A 12,348-nucleotide genomic window follows, 5' to 3' on the forward strand; every position below is an offset into this window, starting at 1 on the left:
ACCCCATTATACAGTATTGTAAATTGGCAGATCAGATATAGTCAAAATCTCATCTGGATCGCATGCAGATCGCACAGATTTTAACCCTTGCGATCCCGATGCGCGCTCCCGTATCGCAGCCAGAAAGTCTTGGCTGCATAGACTACATAGTGCAGACCTGCCCTATATAGTCTAAATTGTATGCAGATAGTCTAAATTGTATATATTGTATGCAGATAGTCTAAATTGTCATATAGTCTAAATTGTAAAAGTGTGTACACACCTTAACTCCGCCAGATTATATTGGGAGCACAGGGGGTCAGCAACCCCCCCCCCCCCCCCCCTCTATCTAGGGGCCCCCTGTGGTTGGCATGTATTTTTTCAACAACAAAAAAATATATTATTTTTTTAGCTAATGGTTTTGTGCATGGGAGTGGGGTAGGTAGTGCTGCAGCTTCACCTATCTGCCAATGTGACAATGATTAATGGTGCTAAGCATCGGAAGCCAAGGAACACTGAGTGCATTACTGGGAGTTGACTAAGTCCCATAAGACTTTGCACACAGGAGGTCAGAGGCTGAGAGGCTTGTGCTGAGCTCTGCTTGGTGAAGCTCATCATGTGCTTCTCAGGCCCACGAAGGATAGCAGCAGCTGCCTTGTCATGGGAGGGTTTTTAAACAGAGGCAGCACTGAGCCTGTCAGGGCTCCTACAGAGTAAGGTACAGAGGGACAAACACAGGCTTTTCATGTGGTATTTTTTTATATATTTTATTTATTTATTAACAGTTTCTTATATAGCGCATACATATTCCGCAGCACTTTACAGAGTATAGTTGAACATTCACATCAGTCCCTGCCCCAGTGGAGCTTACAATCTATATTCCCTACCACATGTACACGCACACACACACATTCTAGGGTTAGTTTGTTGGGAGCCAATTAGCCTACCAGTATACTTTTGGATTGTGGGATGAAACCGGAGTACATGGAGGAAACCCACGCAGGTACGGGGAGGATATACAAACACCGCACAGTTAGAGCCATGATGGGAATCAAACCCATGACCTTAGTGCTGTGAGGCAGTAATGCTAACCATTACACCATCCGTACTGCGCATATATATATATATATATATATATATATATATAAATGCGTTTGTTGCAGGACAGCACTCCAATCATGATAGCTGTAGCTATGGTCCGGTGCCAGCCAGAAGACCTTAGAGTCCCCCAATATAGCAGCAAATTTCGGCAGCACCAGGAGTCTGAAATAAGGAGTCTTACACAGTTTGGTGATCAAACGTTTTCGATGTTATTCAAACATCTTCATCAGGATAACAATGTGATAAAGCAAACATACCTAAATAGACATCCGTACCCCACGTGCAGACATCCCCACTGGAGCCGGTCAAATGCGCCCACAATTGACGTCAACAGCCAGTCCCCCCCCCCCCCCCCCCCCCAGTGGAAATGTTGCAAAATCAAAATAGCAAAGACATACATACTGTACTAACAAAATAAACTGTACAATAGTATGTAACACCAATAATGACAGATAGGTGAAACACAATCCGCTGGTTTGCATTGTTTCTTGTAGACATGACATTCTCCATTATAATCACCATGTATTTTGCACATTAATGGCTTCTTGTGATCGCGCACTGTTGTCTGCTTGATTGTGAAGTGTGTGCTGTCGTTTGTACAGCCTATCAGGTAGTGATAGGATATTCTTTATATATGACCCTGCCTCTGATTGATACAGATTACATTGTATATTTCATTTTTTGTATGCGGATTACTATGCTGTATTATGTCAGTCTAGTTGTCTTACCACTCATTTAGTGCCGCTTTTGATCAGTAACATGCCAGCCGGTGTTCATACATTCTTGCTGTCATACTCTTGTTTATTTTCTTATTTACTTTTTATTTTTTTCTCATTGATGTACTGTTTGCTTTCGTCTTGTATATTGTGTTTCCACTTATGTGTCATTATTGGTGTTACATACTATTGTACAGTTTATTTTGTTAGTACAGTATGTATGTCTTTGCTATTTTGATTTTGCAACATTTCCACTGGGGGGACTGGCTGATGACGTCATTTGTGGGCGCATTTGACCGGCTCCAGCAGGGTACGGATGTCTATTTAGGTACGTTTGCTTTATCACATTGATATATATATAACCCAGACTCCGTTGCCAAAGCAATGCGTCCAGCATCGCATAAACCTGTTCAGCCTTCCGTCAGTGTGCCGCCCATTGCCTAGGCATACAAAGAGCAGTAATAGAATTTACGTAGAAAAACATGTACAGCAGTTTAAGCATTCACAGAACTATACAAATACATGACATTAATTACTCAACAGTTTGTTGCGGGATGTATTTGTATAGTTCTGCGATTGCTTAAAATGCTGTACATGTTTTTCCTGACAGAAGGCTGAACGCATTGACGCGTTGATGGACGCATTGCTTTGGCAACGGAGTCCGGGTGATGACGCACACAGACGGCGCTGGCTGATGTGTCCTGCGTTTGCCGACCTGACTTACGGGGGTTGGTATGTATATAATTGTTTTACTGTTCATATATGTTTGTATTCTGAAGAAGAAGCTAAATAAAGGCTTCGAAACTTTAAAGCGCTGTCTTCCTTTTGTTTGAATTTCTGAGTGCCGCCATCTGCATGCTGTATCCGGCTCCCTGTTTGGAAGGACCTTGGAAGGCACCAGAGAAGTTGTGCATTAGAGGTGTTCTCCCCCATACTACCTGTGTATATATATATATATATATATATATATATATGTTTATATTATTCCCCCCATGCAGTTGACCATTGACCCCAAGTTTATACTGCTTTTACTCTGTGTTTTGACAATGTAATATTCTCCCGTGCAATTTGCAGCCAGTAATGACAAGTAGGAGGGGGGCCTCCTTTCTAAAGTGCCCCTGGCCCCCCGAAGGCTTAATCCGGCTCTGCATCAGCCCCAATGGACAAAACCAGTGCACATGGTTTTGTCCATTCGCCCCCATCTTCGATGGTGGGGGGTTTGCACATGCATGAATATGCGCAAGTGCAAAACCCCTGAGCAAACACCTTTGGAAAGTATCACACTCGCTGAGGTGTTCGCTTTGTGAGGGGCAGGGGCTGGAGCAGGGGAATGCAGTGTCTTATAGGCAGGGCTATTTTTCAGCAGGCTCCAGCAGGAACTGAGGCCCTTATTCTAGTTCACTCTTCTGACAAAATATTTCTTAGATGGACAAAACCATGTGCACTGCAGGTGAGGCAGGTGTTACTTGTGCAGAGATAATTAGATTTGGGTGGGGTTTTACACCTGCCTCACCTGCAGTGCACATGGTTTTGTCCATCTAAGAAATATTTTGTCAGAAAGAGTGAACTAGAATAAGGGCCTCAGTTCCTGCTGGAGCCTGCTGAAAAATAGCCCTGCTTATAGGTGTCCCCATAAAAACGCTGGGTGTTCCCCTGAGAACGCAGGCATGGCGATGCCTGCCCGGGGCAGGTGGCTGATGTCACATGACATCAGTGACTGCCCCTAATTCGGCAATCTGCTGGCATCTGAAAGGTAATCTGCGGGCATCTGAAAGCGAAGGGTGAAGAAATCACTCCATTGTCAGCGACCATCAAACGACTTCTCCTCCTTTCGGCCACATGTATGGTAACACATCCCCTTGCATGCTAGCGACGGGATTCGGGCCCTGAGGAGGGGAGCGGGCGTTTGGCCAGGTGGTGTTCATCTGTTCGCTAGGCTGAGATTACATGCAGCTCAGCAAACAGGTCTGAATCAGGCACTAAAAGTATTTATTTAAAAAAATGAACACTATGATCCTTTGAGCAAAAAAATGTGTAGCGCTCATGCCTGGAAACATTGTAACCCATACAATATAATATTAATCACCAACACAAGGAATATATATAGTCATCTCTAAGATGAAAGACTTCTTTTCTTTTTGTTATTGTATCTGGTAATGCAGAAGGTGGAGGCCACCTGCAAGTCTTTTTATGACATTGACTGAAACTGCACATATCAGTATTAAAGGCTAAATAGGGAGGCTTCACATGTAATCTGGGATTTATAGTGACGGGTCCCTTGTGCATCAAAGGAGGATCAAATGGCATTACTTTCCCTGAAAGATTGTTGGCACTGATGTCTCCTAACAGCAGGTTCCTGTTCTTCTTCCTTTACAGAGCTAAGAAGAGACGCAACCGTAACACCTATAAATTCCCAGAAAATTACCTTATTGCTGCAGTCTCCAGCTGTCAAGTTTATAACCAATCCTGAGTTTTTTACAGTGCTGCATGCAAACTATGTAAGTGGTGGTAATTTGTAAGATATATTACATGGGCTCCATAAAGACATTTACCTCCAGTGATTTATTTGTGGTGGTGCTCAGGGGTACCTAGTACCAGCACCATTTTACTAATGTTACGTTTTATAACTAGTCCCAGAAACAGAAATGTTCCAGCGAGTGGAATGTGCTAGAACAATTTTCTAAAATTGTAAGTTCAGGTGTGTAATTGCACCGATTTAATGGAAAAAAGCAGTGTTTATTTGAAAAAGAATAGTATATACATTTTTTAAGCTTAATGTATTGTTTAGATGTGCTCACAAGTGTGTGCGTGTGTGTGTCCTTTAAGTCACATCTGCAACAAGGTGGTGCAAGTTGTGCAGTCACAGTGATATTGCACTTGAACCACATGGTATATCTTTAATGCATATCTATATATTGTATACTCTGCCGACTTAGACTTGCAGCCCTGCTCCGAGAACTGGGCAGGCAGCTGATATCCTGTGACGTCAGCCACCTGCCAACCAAAGCCAGGTGCCTGCCTACATTCACGTGGGTATGGTACGCCAGAGTACACCCCCGTCCCCCGGTGCGAGCACCACGGAGACTATGCAAGTCTCCAAGGCACCCGCACAGAAGCCCTACACATGCGCACAAGCAAATATGCGCATGTGCAGAGCTGCAACATCGGTCCCCCATGCGAACACGTGGGGTGACCTATCAAACTAGAACAGGGCCTAAATGTATAGTGGTGAAGATACAGCTTTCTGATGATCACATGCAATGTTTCCCCATGGTCAGGGTGCCTACAGAGTCTTTACTAACAGCACCTGCTTGAAGCACATGGTCCTGAAAATCCGCAGGGACGCCAGGAATTTTGAGCGTTATCAGCACAACAGGGACTTGGTGAACTTCATTAATATGTTTGCTGACACCAGGCTCGAGTTGCCGCGTGGCTGGGAAATCAAAACTGACCAACAAGGAAAGGTATAGCAATGTACACACGAAATCAGGGTTCTAAGTTCTAAGTTTCATTTGGCTGAAACAGATATGAGCATTCTAGTACTTTATAGTACTCTGGTGCCTTACAAATCATCAATAATAATGGTATTATGTCTAAATTAATAAATATTTGTTAATTGATACACAGTCATCATGTATTTGTTAAATGTAAATATTTGTTTTTCATAAAAAAAAAATTGTTGATACAATCGTAATAAGATATACCGTATATACTCGAGTATAAGTCGACCCGAATACAAGCCGAGGCACCTAATTTTACAACAAAAAACTGGGAAAACGTATTGACTCAAGTGGGACCCTCACTCGAGTATAAGCCGAGGGGGGCTTGTTCAGCATAAAAAATGTTCTGAAAAAGTAGGCTTATACTCGAGTATATATGGTATATATATTATAATATAATTGTCTTGTTTCGCTCCCCAGTCTTTCTTTGTAGATCATAATAGTCGAGCAACAACATTTATTGATCCACGAATCCCTCTTCAAAATGGCCGTCTTCCAAATCATTTGACTCATAGGCAGCATCTTCAGCGGCTTAGAAGTTACAGTGCCGGAGAGGTAATTCCGGTTGTCAGACAGATATGAGCTGGTCCATGTTCTGAGGCAACCGCTTCTGTGACTACACCGTGCACTTGGGGAAAGCTACGCATATCTGCCTGTAATCAGCTGGTTTGGGGGGGACTGAATGAGGCACATAATGGATAAAACCATAATGAATTGCCAAAGCTGTATTCATCCTAAGTGTCTGTGGTTTGCTTGCAGTTTGGTATGTTTACTACAGAGCTGCGATCAGAGACTTTTGCAGCCTAGAAATGTAAATGGCAGAGGGTCTGTTTGAGCCTCAGACGCACTGAAGAATTGGTTGCAATTGACCACTGTTTTTTGTGGCTGGCATTCTGAGCATCTTATTGGTGTACGATGTTGCTGCTGATGCTTGCAATGTTAGTCAGGTTCTGCGTCTTCGGACGCGGGGAGTGGATCTTAGAAGCCAGCATAGAGCATCTTTTCAAGATGCCATCTGCAGCATTTACATTTGCTCTTAGATCCTCTGCTAACCATTGGCCATTTGAATTTGCCCAACCAGCTGTGAAATCAGTCCTTGCATTAAGTGTACATGCAGTCTTTGGACCACCCATATATACAGCCAGAGGCGAGGATATATCTGCAGATAAATCAGTCACCAGCTGTGCAGTGCAACGTAATTCACAGACATATCGGGTGTATATATCTCAGCAGTACTTTGTCTGGGAAGCACATTTTGGGTCGAGTACCTTTTGCTCAGTCTATCACATTTATTTGTTTTTCTATAATAAATGCATGTTCTCTGAAATGGTATGTTTTGTTCTGTTAGGCTTCAGAAGTTTCCAGAAACAGAGGAGCTTCTCTGTTAGGCAGACCTGGCAATAGTTTGGTATCAGCAATCAGAAGTCAACATCCACAGGAAGCAGTACCTCTAGGTAAGTTCCTCTTTATACGTCATGGTAAGTAACACTGTACACTTTATATCACGCAGATACTGTAATGCCACTTTTTAGATTCTGAAAATATTAAGACAATATTGAGTTTAACCTTTTGAGTGGCAAGTAGATTTGTCAAAAATTGATGTGAAAATTGCCAAGCAAACATTTTTATTCATCATAATGACCTGTAATATTTACCTTATATAGGAAATATAGGGCGAAATGTAATAGTGTGTGATTTTTTAGAAATGTGCGATTTTTTAAAAAAACTGCGAATTGCCATAAAATTCGAAAGTTTTTACCTGACGAAAAAAATCACACTTAAAATCAAATCTAGATGTCTTCTCATAGAAAACATAAAAATCTGAAATGAAATGATCACAAATGACAAATAGACCAGGTCCAGCCTAGCAAGTTTCCCAGAACAATGCACAGTGGTGTCATGCCACAGCCGGGGGACACTTTTATACAAGATCCCCTGGCCGTACCATGAGCACCGTGGCTGGGGGGTCCCCCATCCAGGGCTGAAGTCCTCAGCACCCCTGGACAGTGGGGATTGGGCTGATGAGTGTAAAGAAATAGATACAAAATCACATTTCTTCATACAGTAGAACTACAAGATCCACCATGGCGGGCATTAATGTGCCAACTGCGTTTCATGGTTAACCTGTAACAAGACTGTGGACTGTGGAGACACACACCCAGAACTGTAAAACTGTATTAAGCACCCCTTTTATACTGTTGTTACATTCTCACATACTTACCACCTCCAGTGTTGTCCCGCATATTTCCATTACCAAAATTCACCATAATTTGCATGCGAAGTCTGACTTTGACTGAAGAATCGCACTATATTACATTTGTGATTTAGAACACAAATTCGCACATTTTAAACATGCAGATTAGTGTAAATTCAGATCCGTGGTGAAATTCCCTATTACATTTTGCCCATAATCTTTTTTACACAACATATTTATTTGAATTTATGTGAGCTCTTGAAGTGAGCGATGTTGGCATTTTTAGCGGATATTTTGAACATCTCTCACAGCGATGTTGGCACTCCAAACTCAACATATGTTTTTACACCAGATGGAAAACAAAGACTGGGACACGGCTGTACATCCATTTTAGCATGCAACCTTCAACAATATCAACAAAGACATTGCCCTAGTGGTTCAGAAATATGACAGTATGTTCCTTATAAACAGAAAAAGTGTTAACCGAAGTTAAGTAACTGAGCGCTTGTATCAGAGTTGCCCTTTTATAGCTGCTGCTTAATAAGGGAGTGGTCAATCCCTTAAGAATGCAAAGAAGGAAAAAAGGGGGTATAAGCAGCGCTATCAATGATAAACAACCATGTGAATCATAAAAATATTAACATTTATTTCACAATAAAATAATATATATATATAATTAAAATTGGATAAACAACATAAAATAGGCAAGGTGGGGTGTGTGGACCAAGGGTGGTATAGGGACCAATAAAGTATAAACCTGCACTGATCCAATGGTAGAAGTCCTGGTGGGATGCAGTCCAATAGCAAGTAAATTTCCGGGTATCGCTGGAAGGATCGGTCCTGGATGATGTTAATCAGGACCAATCTTAAACCTCAACCAGTGCTGCGATCAATGGTCCCGATGGTGTTGTATAGGCATCCGAATTGAAGGCGATAAGGCAGATGGTGAAGCAATGATCAGATGAATGAGTATAGAAACATAGAATTTGGCGGCAGATGAGAACCACTTGGCCCATCTAATCTGCCCCTTTTTTAAACATGTTACCTCAAACCCTATTTGATCCTTATTTTTTTGTAAGGATATCAATATGCCTATCCCAAGCATGTTTAAATTGTACTACTGTATTTGCCTCTACCACGTTTGATGGGAGGCGATTCCACTTATCTACTATTCTTTCTGTGAAGTAATTCTTCCTCAAATTTCCCCTGAATCTTCCTCCCTCTAATTTCAGTGCATGTCCTCGTGAGCTGTTGCTCCTCTTCCTGTGAAGAATGTCTCCCACCTGTGCCTTGTTATATTTAAAAGTTTCTATCATGTGCCCCCTTTCCCTTCTCTGCTCTAAAGTATACATATTAAGATCTTTTAGTCTTTCCTGGTACGTTTTGTGATGTAGGCCATGCACCATTTTAGTTGCTCTTCTTTGTACAGTCTCTAATGTATTTATATCCTTCTGGAGATATGGCCTCCAGAACTGAACACAATACTCTAGGTGAGGTCGTACCAATGACCTATACAGTGGCATTATTACTTCTTTCTTTCTACTGCTGATACCTCTTCCTATGCAACCAAGCATCTGACTTGCCTTCTTCATTGCTTTGTTACATTGACTACCTGCCTTTAATTCCCCTGAAATAGTGACACCTAGATCCCTCTCTTCCTCAGTAGGTTCCATTATAGTGCCATTTATGCTGTATTTAGTCTTTGGATTTTTGAGACCCAAGTGCATGCTTTTACATTTTTTGCCATTAAACTGTAGTTGCCATGCTCTTGACCATTCCTCTAATCTACCTAGATCATCAATCATTTGTTTTACCCCTCATGGTGTGTCTACCCTGTTGCATACCTTTGTGTCTACTGCAAAAAGGCACATTTTACCATCAATTCCATTTGCAATATCACCAATAAAGATATTAAAAAGCACTGGTCCAAGTACAGATCCCTGGGGTACCCCACTTGCAATCTTTCCCTCCTTTGACTGTACTCTGTTTACTACAACTCTCGGTTTTCTGTCCTGCAACCACCCTCTTATCCATTCAACTATCTTAAAATCCAATCCCACACTTTCAAATTTATTTAGCAGTCTGCGATGTGGGACAGTGTCAAAAGCCTTACTAACGTCTAGATAAGCTACATCTACAGCCCCACCTTGATCTATTACTTTAGTCACCCAGTCAAAAAAGTCAATACGATTTGTTTGACATGATCTTCCCCCAGTAAACCCATGCTGTTTCGGATCCTGTAAATTGCTGGTTTTAAGATATTCTACAACTCCTTGTTATTCTACAACCCCTTCCCGACATTTGACGTATATATACGTCATGGCCGGGAAGTACTTCCCGACACATGACGTATCTATACGTCATGGCTTCTAACTGTCACTGCGTCTAGAGACGCAGTGACAGAGGGACGATGTCTGCTGTCCCTGACAGCAGACATGTCCCTGCATGCCCAGGGGGGGCTGCGATGCCGCCCCCCCGTCGGCGATCGCTGTGATTGGCTGTTCAGTGTGAACAGCCAATTACAGCGTTTTCTGTGTCACCGGCGAATAACGTTCGCCGGTGACACGGGATCGGAGGTGATTGGTGCTGTAAAGTACAGCACCAATCACCGCGGGGTGTAAGGGTGACACTGGTGTCACCCCACCTCACCCCGCCCGCCCCCAAAGGCCGTGATTGGTCCGTCGGACCGACGGACCAATCACAGCCATGGAGGGGGGTTTAAACTAACGGGGACTACACTGCAGACGCCATTCCGGTCTGGAATAGCGTGCAGTGCGGTCACCGTGCCCAGCTGTCGCCATTTACTGACCAGAACCTTGCTCAATACTTACCTGATCACTGCTTGGGATCTTGCTTCATCTTGTGACATCCTGTGCTGTGTTGTGCTGTGTTGTGCTGCTGCAGTGTCATCGAGTTAGAGAGAGAGAGAGATAGAAAGAGAGAGATAGAGAGGCCTAGTGACAGAGAGTGCTATATTTTGTGCTGCTGCAGTGTAATAGAGTTATAGATAGAGAGATAGAGAGAGATAGAGAGATAGTGACAGATCGTGCTATATATTTTTTTATATAACTGACTGCTGCCCCCCCTTTTGTGCTGATCAGTATAAATTAACTGATCAGCAACTTTTTGGGGGCGCAGGGTATTTTTTATATATATATATATATATATACCTGCTGCAGTGTCATAGAGTGATAGATAGTGAGAGATAGAGAGATAGAGAGAGATAGTGACAGAGAGTGATAGAGACTGCTATATTTTGTCTGCTGCCCCCCTTTTGTGCACCCCCAGCAACTTTTTGGGGGTGCAGGGGTTATTTTTCATATATATAACTGTCAGTGCTGCTGCTGCAGTGTCATAGAGTGATAGATAGTGAGATAGAGAGAGATAGAGAGAGATAGAGAGAGATAGTGACAGAGAGTGATAGAGAGTGCTAAATTTTGTGTCTGCTGCCCCCGCCTTTTGTGCTGATCACTATATCTGAGGTGATCAGCAACTTTTTAGGGGTGCAGAGGTTTTTTTTTTTTTATATATATACCTGCCAGTTGCACTGTCAGTTGCACCAAAGGTTGTGCACCTGCTGCCCCTCACTGGTAATCAGTGTCGCATCACTGATCACCTTTTTTTTTTGTGTGTGTGCTGTGGGGTCTTTTTTTAATTTTTTTTTTACACACACTGTGATTTTGGGGGTGTCCTGTGGCCGCTGTGCGCTGATCAGTGACGTACATCACTGATCATCTTTTTCGGCACAGGGTTGATCTATTTTTTTTTTTTTTTTGATCAAATTCCTGTTGCCTTTGAGCGCTGTTCAGTGACGGACGTTACTGACCGACATCTGTGCTCAATTTTTGGCGCAGGACCTTTTTTTTTTTTTTTTTTACCCCTTCAATTTTTTATTTTTTTTTAACCCCTTCATTTTTTTTTTTTTTTGTATAAAGTATTTTTTTTTTTCTGCACTACATACACACTACACACTACATACCCCCCTGGTTGAAATAAAGTTTGTACCCCCCCCTACACTATACACGTGTTGAAACATTTCACTACCAGTAACACAAAAATAAAAATGGCATCCCAAATGTCATCCCAAATGTCATCCCAGTCATCCAGAAGAATGTATTCAGTGGAGGAGGCATATGCCATGCTTGCTTCTGACTCTGACACAGCCAGTGATGCAAGCGGGGAATTTGAAGGATTCGCCTTAAGCTCCTCTTCCTCCTCTGGTGATGAGGGACCCCCTCAAAGACGCCCCCGTAGAGCAGCTGAGACCCCCCCCCCAATAATTGATCTCGTATGGACCCCACCACCAGACAATTTTGAGCCCCAGGTTCCTGAGTTTTTGGCCATGCCAGGAATCCAATTTGATTCCACAGGTCTCAGAGAAATTGACTTTTTCAAATTATTTTTCTCTGATGATTTTATAAATTTAATGGTGGACCAAACTAATTTATATGCCCAGCAGTTTATTGCTCAAAACCCCACGTCATCATTTGCTAGGTGGACCCCTGTAGATGCAGTAGAGATGATGACGTTTTGGGGTCTGGTGTTTCATATGGGCATAGTAAAAAAGCCAGAAATTAGGCAATATTGGAGTACAGATGTTCTGTACAGCACCCCATTTTACCGTATGGCCATGCCCCGGGCTCGATTTGAGACGATCCTTAAATTTTTGCATTACAACGATAATGCACAGTGCCCACCCAGAGATGATCCCACCTTTGACCGGCTATTCAAAGTCAGGCCGGTCATTGATCATTTCAGTGCCAAATTTGAAGAGATGTACATCCCAGATAAATTCATTTGCATAGACGAGTCCCTTATACATTTTAAAGGAAGGGTTAAATTCCGCCAGTACCTTCCC

The 12,348-nt window shown here is 42.6% G+C and overlaps 1 protein-coding gene across 3 annotated transcripts in view; it reads left to right on the forward strand.

The window, feature by feature from the left end:
* Positions 1–12,348, forward strand: part of HECW1 (HECT, C2 and WW domain containing E3 ubiquitin protein ligase 1) — a 404,927-nt gene that overhangs the window by 326,837 nt on the left and 65,742 nt on the right. For all 3 annotated transcript variants that reach the window (XM_083188525.1, XM_083188524.1, XM_083188526.1), the window contains 4 exons: positions 4,173–4,294; positions 5,075–5,260; positions 5,717–5,851; positions 6,645–6,750. In XM_083188525.1, the coding sequence (XP_083044651.1) occupies positions 4,173–4,294; positions 5,075–5,260; positions 5,717–5,851; positions 6,645–6,750 (549 nt within the window). The remainder of the gene's footprint in view (positions 1–4,172; positions 4,295–5,074; positions 5,261–5,716; positions 5,852–6,644; positions 6,751–12,348) is intronic.

Source organism: Crinia signifera, chromosome 5 (genome assembly GCF_055691185.1).
Source record: "Crinia signifera chromosome 5, ASM5569118v1, whole genome shotgun sequence".
Taxonomy (NCBI): Eukaryota; Metazoa; Chordata; class Amphibia; order Anura; family Myobatrachidae; genus Crinia; species Crinia signifera.